Source organism: Gymnoscopelus braueri (assembly GCF_963280865.1).
Source record: "Gymnoscopelus braueri genome assembly, chromosome: 1".
NCBI lineage: Eukaryota > Metazoa > Chordata > Actinopteri > Myctophiformes > Myctophidae > Gymnoscopelus > Gymnoscopelus braueri.
In genome coordinates this window covers 35,690,499-35,715,016 of record NC_137603.1, presented here as the reverse complement: position 1 = coordinate 35,715,016, position 24,518 = coordinate 35,690,499, and the positions used below count along the sequence as shown (strand labels likewise).

At 44.1% G+C, this 24,518-nt stretch overlaps 1 protein-coding gene across 1 annotated transcript in view; it reads right to left on the bottom strand.

Annotated features, from left to right (window-relative positions):
* LOC308088536 (neural-cadherin) overlaps positions 1–24,076 on the bottom strand; it is a gene marked incomplete at both ends in the record, with an annotated part of 375,895 nt that extends 351,819 nt beyond the window's left edge. Inside the window, 2 exons of the mRNA XM_080433011.1 lie at positions 22,621–23,293; positions 23,660–24,076. Of these exons, the coding sequence (XP_080289137.1) occupies positions 22,621–23,293; positions 23,660–24,076 (1,090 nt within the window). The remainder of the gene's footprint in view (positions 1–22,620; positions 23,294–23,659) is intronic.
* Positions 24,077–24,518: the final 442 nt, after the last annotated feature.

The window sequence follows — 24,518 nt, the reverse complement described above, 5'->3', positions numbered from 1 at the left end:
TTAAAAAAGAAAAAAGGGCTGGGATAGAGTATGGAAGAGATAGATAGCAGCAAAGAATGAAATGGAGTGTGAAAGAAAAAGGCAAGGAGAGAGAGAGAGAGGCCCCGTGCGAAGAGCTGAGGAGGAGAAGTGGAAGAACGACAGAGGAAGGAAGAATAATGATAAGAAAGGGAGAGGTCGTCTCAAGATATGGAACATATTCATGAGACAGATGCTGCTATGTGCGCTTGGACATCAGTCTTAAAATAGTGCACGGCAGAGTTAGTGCGGGTATGTGTGGGCGAGTCGCACACAGGAACGCCATTCAACAAACTAAAAAATAAATCATGTACCGCATTGGTTGCAATGTGGGTGATAGAAAAAACACGAAGAGGGTGTTAGGTATGAGAGAGTGAACGTGAGTGAGAGAGAGAGAGAGGGAGAGAGAGAGAGAGGAGGAGGAGATGGAAGAACAGAGAGGAACTCCCTGGTGTGCTGAGAATATTAGAGGAGGTGCTTTGGGGCGAGTGGTGAGACGATGAGCTCTGACACCACAGACACACACACACACACTCACACTCACACTCACACACACACACACACACACACACACACACACACACACACACACACACACATCCTGTCCCTCCCACATGCACAGTTACACACAAACACACACACATACATTAATTGATCCCGCCGCAGCACACAAAGGCAGCCAGTCTAGACATGGACAGAAGCAACCCTGTGGCCTCTACCCACACACAAATAAACACACTGCACCCACTGTGTGTGTATACTTCAGTTAGAATAAGACTAACAATAGGTGTGTGTCTGTCGGAAGGAGGAACGCGTGTTATGTGGCCACTTGAATTTGGTAAAATTTGTACCAATCTGGGAACCCATTCTGTAAAAAAAAAAAGAAAAAAAAGTTTTTGCCTCTGGGGGTACAACCTCCTTTTTCATCATCATGTTAAACAGGTTGACTCCTCCCCTTTTCAGTCCCCTCCATCCAAGTGCTCCAGTGTACATTGCTACTAACACCAAATTAACATGTTTAAGGCAGTAGCCTATACACTGAGGGTTAAATTAACACTGAGGATTAGGCTTGGAGCATTAGGCTTGAGCGGCCGCAGGGCAAGTAGTGCCATGGTCATGAGGAGCGCTCCTTCTGTGCATATCGCGGCTAATCACCATGATTATGGGTATTTGAGGACAACTGCTTTGAGAATCACTATTTTGCTAAGATGCTTACTGCGATCCCTCCCTCTTGAACTATATAGTTCAAGAGGGAGGGATCGCAGTAAGCATCTTAAGCCTTCTTCCTCCAAACTGGGAGGAAAACTACAGCTGAAAGTTTGATGGAATTCATTTTTACATGTGAATGCCATGAGAGCTTTTCCATTTCATCTTATGCGCGGTTGGGTTCTTTTGAAGCCAGCCTGCGCGCGCATACTGGCTCTTATCAGTGTGACGTTGTCTGATAAAGGATCTATTCAATAGGTTCTAAAAGCCTATTTGCATTTACCTGTGAAGCTCTTTGTTGTTCTTGACGCGATGCTTCAAACCAAAAATGCAAAAAAGTAAAATAGAACATACAGTAGATGTATAAAATATGCCCCATTAATAATGTTACACCACCCAATTGGCTCTTTAAAAAGCCAAAAGAGCAGAAGCCCTTTTTTTCAACCATGATCAAATATCTGATGGTTTCTGCCATTTCAGTTTCCTGTACCCAAAGCACTTTACAATGCCATGCACGTACACTTTTACAATGGGTGGAATCACAAGGGGAGGTATCAGTAGATATCCAATCTCTAACCTTGCCAGTGTCATATCGTACACAATGGACCTCATGAGTGGGCTACTAACCTAAACACTACACAGGACAGAGAGAGATCGTAGGATGGGAAATAAGATCAGAACTGAAAAGAGTAAATAAAAATCTGTCCTTTCTATTCCCACACAGCCAGAGGAGATGGAGTGAGGGGAGGGGAGCCAATAGAGAGAAGGGGGAGTGCCATTATTGTTGAGGCGACTGATAAAAGGCTGGATTTGCTATGCTTTGCTATGACAATATTTGAGGTTCTAAGAAAACATGATATATAATCAGTGGTGGAAAAAGTACTCAAATTCTTTACTTAAGTAAAAGTACCAATACTGCAATATAAAAATACTCTGTTACAAGTAAAAGTTCAGAATCAAACATTTACTTGAGTACAAGTACACAAGTATTGGCATAAAAATGTACTTGAAGTACCAAAAGTAAAAGTACTAAATATTTGAAAATAGCAGATCTACAAGCTCACAACGCGTCGCGATGCGACGCGTTGTGAGCTTGTAGATCGGCTATTTTCAAATAGCCTACGTATGTATAAAATAGGGCTAAAGTGGTTAATGTATGTTTTATAATATAATAATTCATATCTGCCAAGTAACTAGTAACTAAAGTGTTCAAATAATTGTAGTGGAGTAAAAGTACAATGTTTGCCTCTGAGATGTAGAGTAGAAGTAAAAGTATTGGAAATTGGAAATACTCAAGTAAAGTACAAATACCTCAACATTTTACTTATGTACAGTACTTAAGTAAATGTACTTAGTTACTTTCCACCACTGTATATAATGTCATCATAACTTTGAATTAAGGGCCATTAGTGAAGCCTGTGTCAACACAATGTCCACGGAAATAATATATATGGCTCCCAAAGTGGGGGCATCTCAGTGATTCGATACAACTCTTCATGACAACACATAGCGGTGGTGAAACCAGTGCTCATTATAAAGGGACAATAATTCTGATGATAAGTGCAGAAATAAGTTCACGCGGCTCTAATTAAAATGTTAAATATCTCACAGGTTCACTTAATGGGAGCAGTGGTGAAACCATAAAGCAGTCAAAAACCAATTAGAAGAGAAAGGCACAACACTCTCTCTGTTGAAGTCCGATTTATTACTCAAAAGTTTAATTTGATTTTAACACAATATGCTAGCTACTTACAGTGAATTATCTTAATAGATGTCCAGAGGTTACAAATCTAAGCATTAAATTGTGCACTAACGGTGAGAACTAGACCATTACTGCTTTGCTTCATTCCATCCTCCAATGGGTTGCATACCCCAGTAAAAATAAAATCTGTGACTCATATACTAAGAAATGTTTTATATACTATGACATTGTTTTACACTGTTGTTACTCCAAGCTGTTCTCTTGACTTGATATTAAAGTGCATTTATTTTTGACGATTTGTCATGTTTTCCTCATAATTTAGCTGTTACACCAATTCCTGAATTCCCCAAACACTTCTGTGTAGTCTTGTCACTGCTGACTCATACCGGTTGGTATTTGAACTGTCCTTTGTAGGGATGGTACTGAAACCACATGCTTGAGCCCTGCATCGGGAGCAGGTGGTTTTTAACACTTGCATCACAAAGCGGTCAACCAGGCTGATTTTGAATAATAATCTTAATCCAATAATAATGGAGTATTTGCTGTAGGCTATTTGTTTCAATCAAGTTGACAGGCCAATAGTGTTGGCCAAGAGACTTTTAAGCTACTGTACCTGTCAGTCGACAGTCAACCTGTTCATGTTTCCATATTTAAATGAATACAGGTTATGATGTTTAAGGTTTAAGCTATATGATAATAATAGCCAATATTGAAAAACATCAGACCAGGTTCTTATTGGACTGCCTCTTATTGGAGTGCGTCGTGCACCACCGGTGCCGCCGTGCGCGAGGCGCTTCATGATCGGAATATTGGGATGTCGGAATTATGGGTTTAAAATGGCACGGTCGGAACATTGGGATTTCGGGGTTATAGGTTTAATATAGTCGGAAAAACGGGATGCCGGAATATTGAGAGGTCGAAGTAATGACATGGCACCTGTCGCTGTCCATGGTGCTGCATTAATCTCTCTCTCTCATTCTGTGTTTCTTTTTGTAATGTTTTTGGGTCCCAATGGAAATATTGCGGGATTATGCGGTACCAGATGTTAATATTGCGGAATTATTACATTTTTGTTGCGGGTGAGAGCGGCGGTCAGAAATTAAACCACAGCAGGAGCGGGACGAAGAAAACACTCTGGACAAGGCTTAACCACATGGCTTCTCCAATACACCTGCCACTGAGGAGCTTCAACAGGATGACATAGTGCAGTCTGTAGTTGGCAGGGCCTACTGTGCCACCCGAGCCAAAATAGATGTGGTCAGACATCACCAACAGGGTTCAAATGCGGCAAAAAGAGACTGCGAGACTGCGAAAATAATCATAGTCATCGGTAAGCATATTACAATATCATTCCCTTGGTATCAAGCCCAAAGAAAGTTATTATAATTATCGCGTTCAAATTTCAAATCTTTTTTTTTTTCTTCTACTGTGGTTAGGAGTACGGAGCACAGAATTTTCTTTTACAAAAATTCTACATTTTTGAATAGTCCCCCCTCGGTTACTTTTGGTTTCATGTCAAACACAAACAACACAACTCTCTCTTTCCCTCTCACATTACTCCTGTCTCCCTCCTTCACAGACTTACAGGTATGCAGATACAATACTGGACAGACAGGCGAACTAACAGTAATCATGTTAAAAACGTGTAAGAGAGACTTTGTTGCATTGCCAAACTTAGCTTGCTTTCATTTGGCTCAGTTATTGGCTCAGCACACCATCCTCTCTCTGGCATGCTTACTATGAATGTTGTCTGGAGCTGAGGAAGTTTGGCTTGAAAATTGACAGCAGTCTGTATTAATCCATCTAGTTGACACCGTAAACACAGAAAGTTCTCACAATTAATTATTCTGCATTTTATCATGGTACATCCATAAAACAAGCAGTGAGATGTATGTGATGACTTGAAAGTTGGCAGGCTATATTACATAAACCTATTGTAGTGTCCCGGGTGTGTATTCCTACATACTGTACATATTACAGTTGTATCTCTACTCTGATAAAGCGGCGCAAAGCACAGAGTTAACAGCCTGCTTACTTACAATTTCACATATTTATCCTGTATCCTGTATGAGTTCTCTCTCCTTGGATGAATTTGGTATCCTAGTACATGATTTGAATTCCTTAGATAAATACATGATAAAAGTTACAGTACAACTGTCAGAGAGAGAGAGATTCGAGGCTTGAGATTTGCAATGGTAAATGGACTGGGGGTGTGGAAAGTTGAGATTGTGAATTGAATGATGTTATGTAAATTATTTGCATAATAAATGTTCAGAGCAATGCCTATGTATTGGCACGTGTTGTGTGTTATATGCTGGGGCACCTAAATGAAAACGTTAAAAGCACCAGTGAAACCAATGTAAAATGTTAGTCTGGAGCCCTGCACTTGCAGCTCTATCTCTATTTTCACAACAGTGCCAACAGAAGAGCTGTTCTGAAAGTCCTTGGGCCTTGAGGACTTCAAAGTGAGAAAATAAATATCTTCGGGACATTCTTGTGTGCCACAGGTGCACTTTCTGTGTCATTATTACATCTTTTATCTCATGATTGAAATATTTTCCAGCAAGGACGTGCACTGGCTGTCTCAGCACCTGGCAGTCATCATCACTTTGCAAAGAAACCTCAGTGCAGTCCTGGCTGCCTGAAGAGACTGAGGTCAATAAGTGCCCAGTAGCCAAGGGGCCTGTATGGATTCTGTTGCACCCATCGCTTTGACGCAGCAGTCCATCTACAGGCTGATATACTGGCACATCTTACTCAACTGTCCATGACTTTTCAGAAAGGAAATGTTAACAGGCTCAGAGCAGGAACATTCTAACATTCTAACTTAATATGAACATTCTAATTTAATCTGTTTCTCTGATACTTTCCATGGTAATAGAACCGATTGCAGCCTATTCAATCATTAGTGATTGCATCCAAGAACAAAAGCGAAGTATTGTGTGACTTTATTAGGTCCCAGTGACAATGAGATGCCTAAGGAGAATTTGAGATGCAGGTGATACACAGATGTCTGGCTCATTCTTGAGCTCGGGAAATGCCGCTCGTCGCTCCAGGGGGCTGTTGTCACGCTCGCTATCCGCTCATGTTGATTCCCCCCCGCTCCGCTCCCCCCCGCTCCGTCGCTCACGTTGATTTGCACACCTCTCGCTCCGCGCTCAAACCGGGTCGCTCATCAGCAAAAAAAAGAAAAGCAAAAAAAAAAGCTTTGAAATCTTGATCAAGGACGTGCGCTGTGCACTTCTGGATGTCTGTGTGTCTGTGTCCGTGCGACAGGGCATGCTCAAACATGCGGTGCGCGGCCCCCACCGGAGCGGCTTGGAGCGGAGGACGGTCCCGCTCCGAAAGCCGCTCTGAACCATTTTCAAACCAGCTCCACGCGTCAAAATCCCGCCGCTCCGCTCAGCTCACATGCTCTGTAAAGGAATATATGGCCCAATCCCATAAAATGTTACCACTTGAATTGAAAAGCTCTATGGGGAGACAAGATCTCCACAAACATTTGAATCAACTTCCCCGAAGTTGTTCACTTTATGTCAACTAGTTTTCAAACCAAACTACAATGCTGTAACTGTTAAGCTACATTTACATGCTTGTTATTAATGCATTAAAGATGTATAACCATCATTTTTATGAGATGTCCGGTAATGTCCGACAGTTTAAAATCCTAGCACGACCTCTGACCCAGTTATGTACACTACACAGTACACACACTGTTACAGAGTGTACTGCCTTAAACTAAAAGGACACTATGGCACATAGACTGTTGACCTTCTGATTCCCGGTCGGCCTATTAATCTACACACTCACAACGTGTCAATGTAGATCGGCTAGTTGAACTATTTGAATTTTTTTTTTTAAATAGTAAAACATGGCAAAGAAGTTTAAGGCTTATGGGTAAGACACCGCCGAAAATATGCCTATCTTGCGTGGTGCCTTATGCCTTATATAATCTTCTTAGGCGTTTTCTAATACTGAAACTAAAACATTTTAAAATAGTGAAGATTAGGGATATGGCATAAGGCGCAAGATAGGGCCCCACCACTCTGACAACGACAGGTACGCTGACAGTGGTACAACAGGTATACATAACCAGCATGCGTTCCCAGCGGACATCGTTCCCAACAGGCATCAGCCTATAGTATTATTAAATGACCTACTGATATTCACTTCAACCGATTGATGGGAGTATAAAACCCAGGTAAAACAAAATCCTTTCCCCTGACTGCAAAAAAGAACCGTTCCCAACCTTTCTGTTACTTAGGTCAGACGTTGACTGCTTTTTACAGTATATATTATATCATTGAGCTATGTAGTAGTTATATCCACAAGAGGATGATTAAAAAAGGTGTTAATTAAAAGGCTATTTATTTCAAGTCTCAGTCTCAGAAATGACTTTTGACAGGTGGAAAACTATAGCTAAACTTGCAGAGTAACACATTATTTTACCTGGTTTACGTCTTCTGATAGTTGTACTTGAATGTTGAGTGAAATAATAATCATGCTAGTGTTTCAGAAGCGCAAGAGCGGAAAAATACAGCTTGCAGCATCATGGATGTATGCTCGACGCAGCGACGCTGGTTGAAAAGACGAGGATAAGGATGTCACCGTCATGCGACAGAATTATTCAGAGTCAACGTTGGTTGCGCATATTTATTTGCACAATCCATAAACTAGGACTTCCCGGCCGCCTCCCCACGGCCCGGTGGTACATGTGCCACGGCTCAGCACCGGTCCGGCGACCGGTGTTGGGAACTTCATGGTCCAGAGGAAACACTGCGTAGGCAGGTCCTCAGGGATAGAGCGAAGCATCTCTTGCTGCTTTTTTTTATTGTAGAGATGGTAGTGACTTTAATCTGCTTGGAAGTGCTGCTTTGGTTGTGGTGTCATGCAGGATGTGCTAGTCATGTTTCTGGACTTTCCTTGCCATGGCCTTGTAGTTTTTATATTTATGTCCATATTTATTGACAGCCACCATATATGGGGAAGATATTGCTACTGTATCTGTAATATTTTCATACTGTAGACATTACTATAGACAAGTGTATCATATTTATGTGTATGTCAAATGCATTGCCCTTTTCTATCCTGAGACCCAACTCCAGTAATGGTATGCGCTGCTTATACTATGCAAATAACCATTTGCCTTGCCATGCAACGAGAGGGGAGCAGGTCAAATTGCGGGCAATATAATAAATACATTTTGCGTCTGATGTGGTTGTACAAATCAATCATGCAAATTAAATGTAAATGTAATTGTTCAGCCCACAGTTCTATGTTATGCAAATATTTTTTTGTGACTGCAACTCCTTCAATCCAATGTTAATGGTTCATACTCACATGGCAGTTTACAAAACTAAAATACATGTACAGTACGTGACTACCTATTAACAGAATCTATTAAATAAAATAAAAGTAGCATAAAGGCACAATGCATCTACACAAAAAAGCCTAAACAATAATGGGTTGTTTTTTTAAATGGATTTGACAATCCCCAACAAAAGAGAGATGCTACTATGCATACGCCACACAAACTACAGTTCATAATCAGTTCATGGCGCTTTTCTGCCCCTGCGTGAGAGGAAAAATCTACCATACCGGGTAAATACATTTGTGACTACATTATACCCCTCACAAAAATAAGATTGTCTGTCATGATCTCATCAATCATGAAGAAGATGATTGACATAGACGCCCAGAAGTGAAGTCTGGGCGCCTCTCTCTCACTACCGATGGTACCATACACCCGGCACGTTCTACGACCCTAATCGACTGCCTAACATCAGCTTGGTGTGTCACAGCCTTGTGTGAAATGGGATGATTAGGTGCAGTTTCCCATACAGTAAGCACAGACATCCCACCTCTCCCGGAGTTCCGGGAGTCTCCCGGGAATTAGCGTCCGTTCCCAGACACCCGCTACTGTCTCGGTTTGCACACATGAGGCTCACACAGACCGGATCTGCAACATGCAATACTTTTTCTTTTTTTTTTACCTTTTCTTTGTTCTCATTCGTCGCTGAACTGTCAATCTGACAAAATGAATTAATGTCATTCGCTGTGGGAGGAGTGGGCGTCTAAAAGTGACCAACCACTGGTCTCAGATGCAGAGAGAGACGGAGAGAAAAGAAAATACACACAGTACTCAAGGAGTTACCCGTGTCTAAAATAATAACTTTTGCCCGTTGCAAAACAGTGACTTCTCTCAGCTCACGGAGGCTTAATGACTGCAAAAGGCACGTCGAGGTATGTTAAGCTGGCAGCATTGTTGATGAAGCTCAGCTACAACACTTACGTCCTCTTTGTAGCTTTGATTGAATACTTTATCAACAGTTTGCAAAAAAAGCACAGCGCATGCTGCTGCTGTTGCCAATTTATTATCTACAGTACATCAATTTTGATGAGAGAAATCAAAGCTAAAAACGTGTGGCGAATGCATTCAAATAGCCTAGTGAAATTGGAAGATCTACAAGCTCACGAGGGGTGTGAGCTTGCCTTGTAGATCTGCCCATGGCTTTAATAGCTACACTAATGATGCCCAAATAACTAATACCCCAGGCTGAAAGAGTTTAAAGTGACTGTATGTGTATAGATAGATAAAGATCTGTTTATGTGCTTGTAGATTTGCTAGTTTTTAAGATAACTGATTCAATGTATATTGATCAAATAAGAGATGGAGTACTACTTGGGAGAGATAGATAAAGTTCTATTTATGTGCTTGTACTGTAGATGGTAAAATCAGAAAACTAGAAAAAGTGCTCCTCGGAGCACAAGTCTCCGCCAGGTCAGGTAGATTATTGTGGCCTCCTGGTGGCGCTATAATAGGCCAATTTGAAAAGGGTGCCATTTCTTCTTAGGCCTTGCACGACAATCGGACACTGCATTCATGATTTGAGGCATTTTGTTCCAAAAATTTGGTTTGCTAAATTAGACCTGCTGGTGGCGCTATAACAGGCCAATGTGAAAAGGTTGGCATTTCTTCCTCGGCCTAGTGGGAATGTGCGTGCAAAATTTCACGGAAATCGCACACTGCGTTCATGATTTGAGGATTTTTGTGCAAAAAGGACCTATCCTGCAAACTTTGGAAGCCAATGTTAGCCAAGTAGGATGGAATATGAAATATCAGACACATCCTTCTTGATCACATGACTATAGAGATACTGTGTACCGATTTGTGTGATTTTTGGACAGAATCTGAAGGAGTAAGAGCTAAAAATGTGTATTACAAAACTCATCCTCCTGGTGGCGCTCTAAAAGGTAAAAAATGCAGGGCAAAGGTTTTTCCTTGGCCTCTAGGGAGTGTGCGTGGAAAGTTTCACACAGATCGGTGTAGTTATAACTAAAAACGTGAATCGGCCTGTTATAGTGCCACCATGGGGCTGATGTGAACGTTTGCAAGTGGCATTTCTTCCTGGCCCAAGTGGGAATCTCTGTGGAAAATTTCACGGAAATCGTATGCTGCGTTCATGATTTGAGGCATTTTGTTCAAAATGAACCAATCCTGTAAACTTTGGAAGCCAATTTTAGCCAATCATGATGGAATATGGAAAATCAGACAGATCCGTGTTGATCACATGGCTATAGAGATACTGGCCCTCATTTATCAACGCGGCGGTGCAGCCCAAATAATGGGCCGGCGAGATCACCGCACCTTTCGGCATTTATGAATATATCCTGACGTGGGCTTCATCCTACGGTACGCTGAAATCTCACGTCTGGTCGGGACCAGTTGTTGACTTTGGCTGCGCCCGTTTATTCCATCCTAGACCTGCGGAGCAGGATTGTCTGACTGTCTGACAGGCATCTGGACACATAATCCACTCCTAAATGTATATCTACACTAATAAATAATCCCTGTGAAAATATAACATTTTATAAAGTAATTTAAACAAACTGCTTTAACAGTCATTCAGATAAGATTGTAGATCTGGCTGCATTGAAAATAGCAGATCTACAAGCTCACAAGGCAGCGTCGCATCGCGCCGCGTTGTGAGCTTGTAGATCTGCTATTTTCAAAATATACGAGTGCTCGGGAGTTTAGACCGGTGCAGCTGTTATATTTTCATGGCCACCGGGAGATCAGACATTTAACCCATGGTCCAACACACACCAGCCTTCATCCATTAATGTTCTCTCCAGCCTATCTCTCATTAATGCGGAACGGGACGGGACTCGCCCGTCCGACGGTCCGAGTCTCACTGGGAAATGGGAATAGCCTACATGACGGCTTTATTTTAGTGTAACTCGAACGCGCACTGCTCGGTATGGGTTAAATAAATTAATATACAAACGTATTCCATTCATGGCGATGTGATTGGTATCATAATATGTCATTCATGTAGGCTACAAGCCTACGTGACAAAGATTGTACCGCTACGGTACGGATTACATGAAAAACACAGCTGGGCGGGCGTGTGTGTGTGTGTGTGTGTGTGTGTGTGTGTGTGTGTGTGTGTGTGTGTGTGTGTGTGTGTGTGTGTGTGTGTGTGTGTGTGTGTGTGTGTGTGTGTGTGTGTGTGTGTGTGTGTGAGAGAGAGAGAGGGGGGCGTGTGCGTGTGCGTGTGTGGCGAGGCGAGAAGGGGAAACTCTTTCTTATTGGCTTTTCATGATGATGTCTTTGGTCGTATTCTGGTTCTTCAATCTTCATGTCGTAAAATCGGGGCGTTTTGAGAATATTTAAGGGCGTGTTAGTTAAATGACGCTCGGTTTCAGCCGTGACATTTATCAAGGCTGGGACCAAATGTACGCTCGGATCAGCTGTGTAGGATGCGTTGATAAATGTGACTTCGACGTTGGTGTACGGCCGAATATATGGAAAAATATACGCCGGTTTATACGCTCCGTTGATAAATGAGGGCCAACGGTGGCGGAGATTAGCTGGTCGCAGACAGAAGGACGGACACACACACACACACACACACACACACACACACACACACACACACACACACACACACACACACACACACACACACACACACACACACACACACACACACACACACACACACACACACACGGACGGACGGATGGACACTCTCTCGCCATGCCTTTCGGCCTGGCGGAGACAATAACATTAAAAATATATATAATTAAAGAAAAAAACGAATTAAAACCAAAAGAAAAGTAGATTTATATTGGTCAAATAGAGATGGTAAAATCAGGCAAAAATAGCATTAAATAACATTAAAAAATATATATAATTAAAGAAAAAAAAGAATTAAAACCGGAAAGAAAAGTACCAAAACCCGGGGGGGGGGGGAAATGATTTTTCGAGCGCGCACAGGTTGTCCACGCACATGCACACGTGCACCTCCCGCAAATGATTTTCTCCAGGGTGGGATGTCTGTAAGCAGAATCAGTCAACGTGGGCTACAGTTCAAACTATCAGCCTGATTTATTTAAAACGTTTTAATTAAGAAAATCATTGGCCCCTACACACCAAACGGACTTGTCCCGACTACTACAGACTAATGTCTAGAGATCAGTTGGGTCAGCCGTCAGGTGGAGATGTTAGAAATTAGCTGTGTGCACGCCCTGTACGCACAGACAGTCAGCTGATGGAGCTGTTATGCGCCTGCATCAGGGGAAATAACTCCTTGCCAGGAGGTGCCAGTAGTCTACAAGAATCTTCACAACAGATGGAGCATTTTCATATTACCCTAGAGCTGCGCAGATTGGCTCCTACGTCACCCGAATCAGCATATACAAATAAATCATACATCTGCCATCCACCCGAATTGTTCCTCCAATATATAAATCAGTACCCGCCCGAATATACATTTTCAGTATTATGAGAAGCCCAACTTAAATGGCAACGTCCATTTAGTTTCCCGACCACAACCGTGAAACACAGTGGACACACACCTGGCAAACATAAACACCTGGCAAATCTCATGGGTACAAATGCCATTCGTTTCTTATGCTTGGTTGGGGGTAAAAGAGGAGTAAATGATGATAAAGCAGATGTAAATGTTATCCGCAACCTGTAAGTAGGCTGTGTGTGTGTGTGTGTGTGTGTGTGGGGGGGTGTGTGTGTGTGTGTGCGTGCGTGCGTGCGTGCGTGCGTGCGTGCGTGCGTGCGTGCGTGCGTGCGTGCGTGCGTGCGTGCGTGCGTGCGTGCGTGCGCGTGCGTGCGTGCGTGCGTGTGGTGTGAGTTTAACAGCTGAACTTCTGGATGTGTAAATGAACACAGAACATTAATTAACATTACATCATGACCCATCTTGTCGACAGGGAAGGAACTTTTAAACAATCAATTACGTTATGCTGCTGTGCCTCGTGCACAATAATAAGCACTGTGCACTGTTAATGAGCCTCTCCTGTTGGAGATGGACATGACAGTGAATGAGCAAAAACGTTGGTGGACTAAAAAATCACTGAGATTTCACAGAGGGGGGGAGAGCTCCCCCGTCCCCTCTATTATCAACACCGACACTGATTGTTCTTGCGGGTTGGGTGAGCGATCAAAGCCTCATTGTCACCGATGGCCCTGTACACACCAGAAATTATACAACCGATGTTTTGGGAACCGAAGCTTATTAACGGGAAACATACGTTTGGTGCGTCACAGCGTTAAAGCAGAATATCACTCCCCATTAGGGCTGTGAATCGTCTGCTATCTCACGAATCGATTCGATTCCGATTCGTGGGGTCACGATTCCGATTTTTTCAAAACAAACGATTCTCGATTCAAAAGCGATTTTTTCCGATTCAAAAGCGATTTTTTTCCGATTCAAACGATTCTCGATTCAAAACGATTCTCGATTCAAAACGATTCTTGATTCATTTATGTAGCTTTTATAATTGTAAAGGTTTTATCAACTGATAATAATGTAAACACACAAAGGTAAATCCAAGATCATAAAAAAATTTTTTTACACTGACATAATATTGACTCATCATGTGATGCATGTTTTAGTTTATGTAGCAGTGATATGATTGGGTAAGGTTGGAGAATTGATTGCATTGTCCTCACACGTAGAATGAGACAAAGCTATGTATGTGTGGGTGTATTTCTTTTCAGTGACAGTAATTTGTGAGCAAATTAAATGAGCAAAATCTGGTGTTATGTGGGTGTCTGAACATTTGTCTGCATATGTGTGGGTTAATGCAGGAGCCGCTGCAGACATTTGAAATTGTTGGCATACTTCTCTGGGAATACTATATCGTTGTAGTTTAGACCGTATTGTGGGGCTTCAACGTTGACATTTTTGCAAAGTTGCGCAACGTTTGTACGTTTAGGCCCTCAAAAACACGATTCATTTGTGCTAAAAATTAACATTGCAATTTCAATAGGGTACAGAAAATACAAAGTGCTTTCCATCAAAGAAATTACATGCACAAAAAAATATATATATACATGAACAGTGCTTAAAGGGACATAAAATGCATAGACATACAGAAATGGCACTACAGTATAAGGGTTAATAATTTCCTTTTGAACAAGCACTGTACCGCATCCAACACAGTTTCTGGTTGATTGTGGACAGTAATGAACCTTTTGAGTGGACATGAGATGAGAAAACATGCATAAAGTATTTTTTAACATGGGTGTCAATGGTAAATTACGGCATCACCTATTTCAGCATTTTTCAATACTTTCCAACACTGGGATTTCTTAGGAGTTTTGATATGTTATAAGTAACATATTTATGAAACTAAAACAGTTGAAAGACTTTCAGTTTTTTTGCATACTGCCTACAGCACAGTATACTAATATAGATCGGGTGAGGATTCACAACATGAACCACATTATGTCCGACAGTCATGTGTGAATTCATTGCATGCATCAGTGTGTGGGTGGGTGGACTTGTGTGCTGCCTGCAGTGTGTCCTGTGCCTTTAGACCATGGGAATAAATCCGTTAAATTATTGAAACTTGCATGGATTTAAGTGTTCAATCCATATGTTGTGGAGGTTTGCCTCAAGCAGTGTGTGTGTGTGTGTGTGTGTGTGTGTGTGTGTGTGTGTGTGTGTGTGTGTGTGTGTGTGTGTGTGTGTGTGTGTGTGTGTGTGTGTGTGTGTGTGTGTGTGTGTGTGTGTGTATATCTTATGGGTACATCCCTGTGTGAGTGAGAGGGACAGTGAGCTCAATATCTTTAAGGTCAACCAATATAATTGTCCAATCTCTTGATTACAGTCTGTTTTATGAATCAGAACAGTCTCATAAATATTTGTATCTGTATAACAGCTTTGTACTCGTAGAGGCAATTTGTACCAAACAGTCTCAAAGATATTTTTAAGTGTAAATCAGATTTGTTATAGTAGCACGCAATTCGTAACTTTTATTGTCAGATTTGTTACTCATATTCATATATCAACATTTGTAACTCCTATAAACATTTGTAACTCATATATCAACATTTGTTTGTCAAGTGTCAACTTTTTGACACATTTTTGACCCGCAAGGTCAAAATGTGTCCCTAACTGCACTGCCATGCAAATAGTGTGTCACTCTTAAATTAGGCAATATACCCTTGGCATAACATTTTGATGTAAGCACTTCATGGCAAAAAACTACACAATTCACAAACAACCACTTAGACCCATACATTCCAGGGATCATGGCAGCAGTTATTGTCCAATTAAACGGCAATTTGTATCGTTTATTTGCATGTAACACATGTATACTTCATTTGTGTACAGTACAAGAGCTTTCAGCCTGCAGTGCCCAAGCAGGCACTAGTGGTCAGCACTATGCGTCATTATCGCCATCAGCCCTGTGCACAACATGGCCCATGGCAATTAAAACTCACACAATAGGTGGACGATAGCCTATATAGTCTATTGAAGAAGAAACCAGACAGTAAAATATAATAAACTAGAAAAAGTGCTCCTCGGAGCACAGGTCTCCGCCAGGTCAGGTATAGTTAGGTTATTGTGGGCCAGCATTGTTCGGAATTCGGTCATAATAGAGGTGAGTGGAATCTGTAGAAGTTAAGGGATTAATGTTGATGAAGTTATTGCCAATGTTTGGACAAAATGTGTAGGACTAATATAAAAAAGACATGTTTTTCAAAGATCTGCCTCCTGTTGGAGCTGTAAAAGGCCAATGTGAAAAGGGTGGCATTTCTTCCTCTGCCTTTCACAGCAATCAGTCAAAAATATACATAAAGCCATGCTAATATTTGGTAACATGACCCTTGACCCATCGTCATCTCAATTAGGCACCTTTGGTAGCCATCCACAAGCTTCTGGTTGAATATTTGACCACTCCTCACACATTGTGTGCGGTTCAGCTAAATGTGTTGACTTTCTGACATGGACTTGCTTCTTCATTACTGTCCACATGTTCTCGATGGGGTTAAGTCAGGACTTTGGGGGGGCATTCTAAAACCTTAATTCTAGCGATTCCTTTATGGAGTTGGAACAACTGATGTTCGGGAGGTTTGACCAAGGACAAGACAACCAATCACAACTCTAACCAGTCACCGGCAACTCCACCCCGTGCCAACCCGTGCCAACCACTCACCCATCTCCAATCAAGCGACAACTCCTCCCCTGCCAACTACCGGGGTATTTAAACCCAGATTCCAAAAATGGCGGTGTGCTAGTTTCCAGTAAACAAGCACACCCTACGTCTGCTTGAAGTAATACTTAAGTTTATATCGCTCTAGCTAACACTTTAGCGACCAGCCTAAGCATGGCACACATATTCACCATAAATGCCTCAGACGACGAGGATTTATACGTCGGGCCGGTCAGGCGGCCGCCCCAGGACCCATAACTACTCACCAGATCCAGCTACCTCAAGACGCGGATCCCATTTTTCCAGACTCAGCCCAGTATGTCCCGGATACTCCACCGAATAGACGCCAGGTCAGATCAACAATCACCATTCCTCCTCCAGGCTCCGTGTCATCCCTCAACCGAACACCACGGGAGTTCCGCATCACCCCACCTCACAACCGGACTGGCCGCAGGCCCACCCCACACCAGCGGGACCCGTCACCAGCACAGCAACACCAGTCATCCCGCAATCCCACCCACCGATCCGGGAAACCCGTCGCCACCCTCCAACTCCTGATGTCTGACTGGACAGTGGCCGGAATCCAGAGGGCCTTGACAGCAAAAGGGGTCAGGTTCGCCCGCTCTGCCCCGAAACAGGCGCTGTTTAACCTGCTCCTCTCCACCACTACACAGCCGGACCGGAGCTGCAGCACCACAGCGCGCAACAGCAACAACAACAACGCAGGTCCGTCGCGCGGCGGTGACGTCGCGCAGCCGGCTGCTTCGTCGCGTGGCTGTGACGTGGTGCAGCCGGCTGCTCCATCGCGCGGCGTTGACGCTGCGCGGCGGGCCGCTCCACCTACACCCAGCGGCAGAGTCGCCAAGCGGGGGGTCGCACGGCAGGTGGTCTCGTCGTGAGGCGGAAACGCTGCGCGACGGGCCGCTTCGTTGCGCGGTGGTGACGTCACGCGGCCAGTGGCTCCGTCGTGGGGCGATGACACCAGTTTCCAACGCCAGGCTTTCCTACCAAGCCATCCAGCCACACCCATGGTGGTAACAAAACCTTTTCCTACCAAACAACAAACGGGTAGTATCAATCCATTTATTAATTATCCATCTCACGTCTCCTATGTGCCTGCTCCCATACCTGCTGCTCCCCTCCCTACCGTGTCGTTTGTCCCTCCTTCCCACCACCCGCAGCAAGCTGCCTTCCCATGTCCAGTGCTCTTGACCATCTAAGCCGCACACTCCACGCTTGCGTGTAGTGATGACCTTAGATGATCACGCCGGCACTCACCCCCATGCCCTTGGCCATCTAAGCCGCACACTCCACGCTTGCGTGTAGTGATGACCTTAGATGAACACGCCGGCACCCCGAATGTCATTCCGTGCCTTGGCCATCTAAGCCGCACACTCCACGCTTGCGTGTAGTGATGACCCAGACCCAGAGCATAATACTACCACCACTGTGCTTGGGGTTAACGGCCTAACCTTCTCTCCTCCAAACATTTCTGCAGCACCTTTAAAGCTCAACTGAAGTTTGCTGCTGATCATTCTTTGAGACACACATCCGGGTTTTTGACCCATAAGCACCTTGGTTTGGCCCCTATTCGGGACAGCTGACGATTTTGCGGGCCAAACAAAGGCATCACGTGACGTTGATCCCCTTCCCCTATTCGCTCATACTAGGACATGACGTATGTGTAGGCAGAAGAATATGGAAAAAGAAAATGCCTAAGATCTGTGGTCAGATGAGACAGAAATTGAGCCGTTTGGCCACAATGACCAGAAATATGTGTCAAGTGTATATACATTTTTGACCACAACTGTACACAATCACACAAAGACACACACAGAGATGCAGTTCATTTGGGTTGGTTTTGACATTCTCAGTTAAAACTAGAAAAGGTGCTCCACGGAGCACAGGTCTCCGCCAGGTTAGGTAGGTTATTGTGGCCTCCTGGTGGCGCTATATTAGGCCAATGTGAAAAGGGTGCCATTTCTTCTTGGGCCTTTCACGGCAATCGGACCTTGCATTCATGATTTGAGGGATTTTGTTCCAAAAATGTGTGTTGCTAAATTAGACCTGCTGGTGGCGCTATAACAGGCCAATGTGAAAAGGGTGCCATTTCTTCCTCGGCCTAGTGGGAATGTGCGTGCAAAATTTCAAGGAAATGCTGTGTTCATGATTTGAGGCATTTTGTTTAAACTTTGGAAGGCAATCTTAACCAATTAGGATGGAATATGGAAAATCGGACAGATCCGTGTTGATCACATGACTATAGAGATACTGTGTACCGATTTGCGTGATGTTTGGATCAAATCGGCCTCCTGGTGGCGCTATAACAGGCCCATGTGAAACATTTGGGGCAGAGGTTCTGAATTGACATCCAGGGAGTGTGTGTGCAAAGCTTCGCTGCGATCAAGCCAGCGGTGCGGGAGATTAGCTGTTCACAGACGGACACACGGACACACACACGGACGAACACACACACACACGGACGGACAGGGGGTAAAACATACTCTCTCGCCATGCCTTCGGCCTGGCGGAGACAATAACACTGAGGGTGTTACTGTGCACATAAATGTTTATTTTATTATGGACCACCATGCTCACACAGTACATACAGGCGCCACCGCGCCAGCATTCCTTCTTTGATTTCTGTGATCTACAGTATGTGTCACCGTTGAGGAATTGTCTGACCAATTTCAGGTGGAACTTGCTTGAGTATGAGAATGACAAGACAAATTAGGGGACAGAGAAAGGAAAGAGGACTGATCTGAGAAGCAAATTGATTGTCTGGCTTAACAAGTGCTCCACAAAAGGTGTCAACCACTTCCCTTGATGCTTAACAAGCTGAATGAATACGAAAACGGCGAAAGCCCCCCCCCCCCAATCGGGGCGCGCGCACACACACACACACACACACACACACACACACACACACACACACACACACACACACACACACACACACACACACACACACACACACACACACACACACACACACACACACACACACACACACAAAATGCAGGCCAGAAGTTTTCCATATACGTGTCCAGAATTCTAACTTGTGGGAAGAAGATACATACAAACACACTTTCTTTCTCTCCCACTCACAGACAGACGCACACTCCAACCTTAAATAATTATGCCCAGCGCTGTAACAGCACACTGTAGTACAGTACAGTCTGTCTCAAGGCAGGCCAGAGTAGTGGACAGAACCGGAACGCCTCCTCAGGACAATAGCATAAAGAACACTGTCAGGTCTCACATTCTCTTTCTCCTCATATCTCTGGGAAGCACACACACACACACACACACACACACACACACACACACACACACACACACACACACACACACACACACACACACACACACACACACACACACACACACACACACACACACAAGAAGTACGCCTACGTCAAATACTCACTATCTCTCTCACTCTCCCATGCAGTGCCTCAACTCTAAAAATCTCAAATCTCTGGAGTTAGAGAGAGGGAGACCAGGAGCAACTGTCATTGAGCTAGGAAGTGTGAGCCAGAGAGAGAGAGAGAGAGAAAGAGAGAGACAGAGAGAGAGAGAGAGAATGAGATGGGATTACATGGATAACGCGAGCAGATGGAGGGAGTTTGAAGCTAGAGTGGGACTTCCCACTCAAAACAGATTATTAAAGACTTCAACCAACGGGCGACAATGAGACAGATGCATCTCACACTCTCTAGGCAGTGAGCAAAGCCCCAGGAGCTTCACACTATAAGCCCAGAAATTAAACATGGGTTTGCACGTACAGTATGTGTGTGGCCACTGGCCAGATGGACCGATAGGTCATGACAAGACACCAAATCCTGACCTGGAGCCGCCGGACTTCTCTCCATCAATCTTCAACTGATTTGTTTGGACTCCTAAGTCCTTCTATACCCTGACCATAGCTTACATTGAAATGGTTACATGGCAAAGTGCTTGAAGGAACAAATTGGCATTTTCATTCAAATGTAAAGAGGTATGCAGTATGTGTATACTTGCCAGTGCCACACTCTATCAAGTTAATGTCAACTGTGTCGTTTAGCTAGATTAGGACATGTAAATGTCACATGACTTAGAAATGATATATTGATGGATACAAGGCTCATCACATATTCCCTCATTTACAGAATTCAACCAATGTAGTCTGCCTTGTGTTTTGCATGTGATTTGAGGTAATTATTTTTCCCTACCACTGCTGAAAGATATGTGGAATGAAAATGTTAATATGTTTCTATATCTGGGTAATGAAATGTGCATAGGCCAATCATTCATTAAAGTAGCCTGCCCTGCATCAGAATGTCATTTGTGATTTTCTTTTTCTCTATTGCATGTACTAGTGACCAAAGGAGGCTATATCATGATATATATCATCAGATGTTCTGATAAATGGCAAAAAGTGCTTGTGAGGTTGACTGCATATTGTTGCATGTAATCCCCTCATCATCAGTGCCATCACTCAGCATTCACAAATCAACCAGAGCACTTAAAAGTGGGGGCTTCCACAGTAAAAAGCATTGTAGAGCAGAAAACTGGGTAATTTGAATTCACACACAGTACAACCTGTACCTGAGCAATGTCCTTCTCAATTCCTTATCCTTCCCTGAATCAGACTCAGTATTGATTGCCTCACTCCCCCCTATCCCTGCAGTAGGGTTATCCAGTCCTATAGTGCAAGAATGTAACTGTGTAACTCAAGCTACTAAAGAGAAATACATATTACCACAGCAATGTGATGTGCCAAATAAAAACATGTGCCAAACAGAAACAAACAAACTCATTGCATTGCTACGGAGGAGGTATTGTAATGCTGGCTTTCCTAGCCTAGTCTACATTTTAGTCAAATATGCATATAAACGTATATTAATAATATAGTTTTTCTGACCCTCTCTCCTTCTCATTTCATCTCTTGCACTGTCCAGTCTTGTTGAGCTGCCTTATCCGCTGTAATAATTAACCTATTGTTAATGTAGCTGTCATTTGACTCCCATGAATTGACATCTGGGCACTAACTACATTTTACTACTGTATTAAAGTTGTAGCAAATCTCTCTTTTTTTTTTTACTGTGGAGGGGTAATGCTTACAGAGATTTTTCACTCCAGCCATATTAGGCCTAAATTGTGTTAACGAAGTACTTTCATCACAGGTGTTACCAATAATACTAATGAAGGCTCTGTCACAGTTAACAGCAGAAGAACCTTTCCAGTGAGCCAACATACAGAACATAATAGCAGCAGCAGGCAGCACCCTTCTAAATGGAACCTTATAGTATTGGTAATTTGGTAACACCTGTGAACAGTGATGAGCTGTGGATTTTTGAACTAGGGGGGCTATATTTTCTGACGTCACATGCACGCGCACGTGCACGCATGTGCACATAGCCAATCAGCTCAGTGCTAGTTGAAATACTGTATTCAACATGTGATTTTTAATGTAATTAATTATATCTTATTATTTAGTTGCATTGTTAATTTGTTGTTTTTATTTTTGTTTCAATTAATTAATTATTTTATTTTCCTTTTAGTTTTATATAAAAGCCCTTTACATAGACTCACCCACACATAAGTACTTAAAATAATCAGACAACTTGTCTTTGTCTTGTCTCAGAGAACTGGGTCCTCTTCTAAGCGATCCCCTTCACACTCTGCAGTGCAGAGACTGTTGTCTCTCATTGTGAGAGGAATGTAACACATTCAATTCAAGTCCATGGCTTTTTTCGAGTAGCCTAATGTTATGCAAAGCAGCCAGGTAGACGCTATTGAGAACGGCTCGCCGCTGACGGCGCGAACCTTGTTTAAACTTTAAGGTGTTAAGACCGCAGCTGACGGTGCGTGCTCGCGCGTGCATGTGGAGCTCCCAGCCCCCCAGCCAGCGCCAGAACTAAGGGGTCGCAGACCCCCCATAGCACCCCCTACAGCTCTGTGAAGGAATATTACACAACTTTTGTCAACATGGCTATACTGTGGCAAAATAGATCAGCTTAAAGTTCACAGTGATGCACCACAGTGACCACAGTACACCACTCCAGGTGATAACAATACACAGCCATACAAACAAATACCAGTAGCACAAGTTAAACAAATGGCATTCTCTCATAAATTGATGGACAGGGATACGCGATGCAGACACATGCACGCCCAAAACTTAATATCACCTTACACACACACACACACACACACACACACACACACACACACACACATACCTCTTTTGTCTTGGACTTTGACTGTGATGTCCACCAGCGGCTCGGTCTCCCGGTCCAGTCTCCTAGAGATCACTATATCCCCGACGTCCCGGCTCACGCTCACCGGGAAGCTCAGCTCCACATCGGGTACTAACTCGAACGTGGCGGACTGAAACCTCACCGGGTTCAGGTTCATCACCACCGACCCGATGCCGGCGTCCTCGGACACGTTGATGAGAACCGGGCTCTCGGGTTCCTCCTGCACGGACCTCGAGCTCCGAGGTTTACGTTTCCCCGTTTGATGAGAGTTTGGCGAGGGACCCGCAAGGGGCCACTGACGGGGGTTAATTTCCACAGCGATGCTCCGACTGGTGCGCGACGGCCACCCGTGGTCGCGGGCGAACACGCGAAACTTTATCGGGCTCACCAGACCGAGGATCGAGTCCACGATGAGTATATCCCCCGTTTTGGGCACCACGTAGAAACTTCCGTTCTTCGGCAGCGCGAAGTAGATGAGCTCCGCGTTCTTGCCGCTGTCGCCGTCCTGCGCGGTGACCGTGTGGACCACGGACCGCAGGGCAGTGGCGTCGTCCAGGGTCATCTTCAGATCGGCGTCGGGGAAGGTGGGCCGGTGGTCGTTGGTGTCCAGGACGTCCACCTTGACGGTGGCCACTTGTTCAGCGGTTAGCGGAGAGCAGGGCTGTCACGGTTACAAATTGAAGTTGACGATTAGTTGTCACATAAATTATTGCGATTTAACGATTTAATGGTGTGTTTTTTTGGCATTGAACATTTGGAACATATGAATAAAAACGTATTTTTTGCCTTTTAGGCTTTGTGATCAAAAGTTGCACAGGGCAGATATGACCAATAACTGAAATATACAGAGAAATGACTGACATGTTTAATCATTTTATACTTTCAAAACATAATAATACTAGCAGAAATAGCTGATCTACAAGCTTACAATATTGTAAGCTTGTTGATCTCAATTTGGAAAATGTTTGAAAATATTATGAACATTTTTCAACATGGAAACGTTGTGAGTGACCGGCCCTACCGGAGAGTCCTCCCCCGGTGTGAGGAGCCCCGAGGAGCCGTGCCAGCAGCACATCACACCCAGACCCAGCGTGTACTCGGCCCGCTCCTCCCGGTCCAGCACTCTGGACGTCTTCAACAGGACGTGCCCGCGTTTGTGGTGCGCGAAGACGCGGAAATCCTCGCTCCCGTCGCCGAGGAGAGTGAAGTGCGCTGCCGGTGCCGCCTTGCCCCCCGCCGGCCCCTCGTTATTACCGCACAACAGCCTCCTCGAGTTGAGCCGCTTCAGCGGGACGCTCAGCCCGTTGAGTCTGGAACCGGGAGCGGAGTTCTCAAAGACGTGTCCGTGGAAGAACGGCACGCGCTCCTCCTCGGTGTTGTTCTGGTTTCCAAGTGCGGAGGATGAAACAAAAAGCGGTAGAAATATTAGAGTCCACATTATGACTGGATGTCTCCTTAAAAAAAGCGGTAAAAATCGAGTCCACATCGTGGCTGGATGTTTCCTTCTTCTTGCACCACAACGAAGTGGTCCTACAACACGAGGCTGTTTACAACACCACTTTGCGCACACATTGCAGCCTATAATGTGCTCTCTTCCTTTCTTGTCCCCCAAAACTTAAGTGACATTAACACGGTGCCATGGTTTAATTCTAACACCGCATAAGTTTTGGCTCGCCTAGTATGTTGAGACTTGCATTCTTCCTCTCAGCAGCACTCTCCGCTGTCTCCAGCAGCAGTCTGCCTGTGTGTGTGTGTGTGTGTGTGTGTGTGTGTGTGTGTGTGTGTGTTTACGTGCGTGCGTGTGCGCGTTCGTGCCCTAACAGGGAAAAGGCTCTTGCAACTCGAGTGCGCGTGTCTCCTTTGCCATTGCTCTCCGTTCG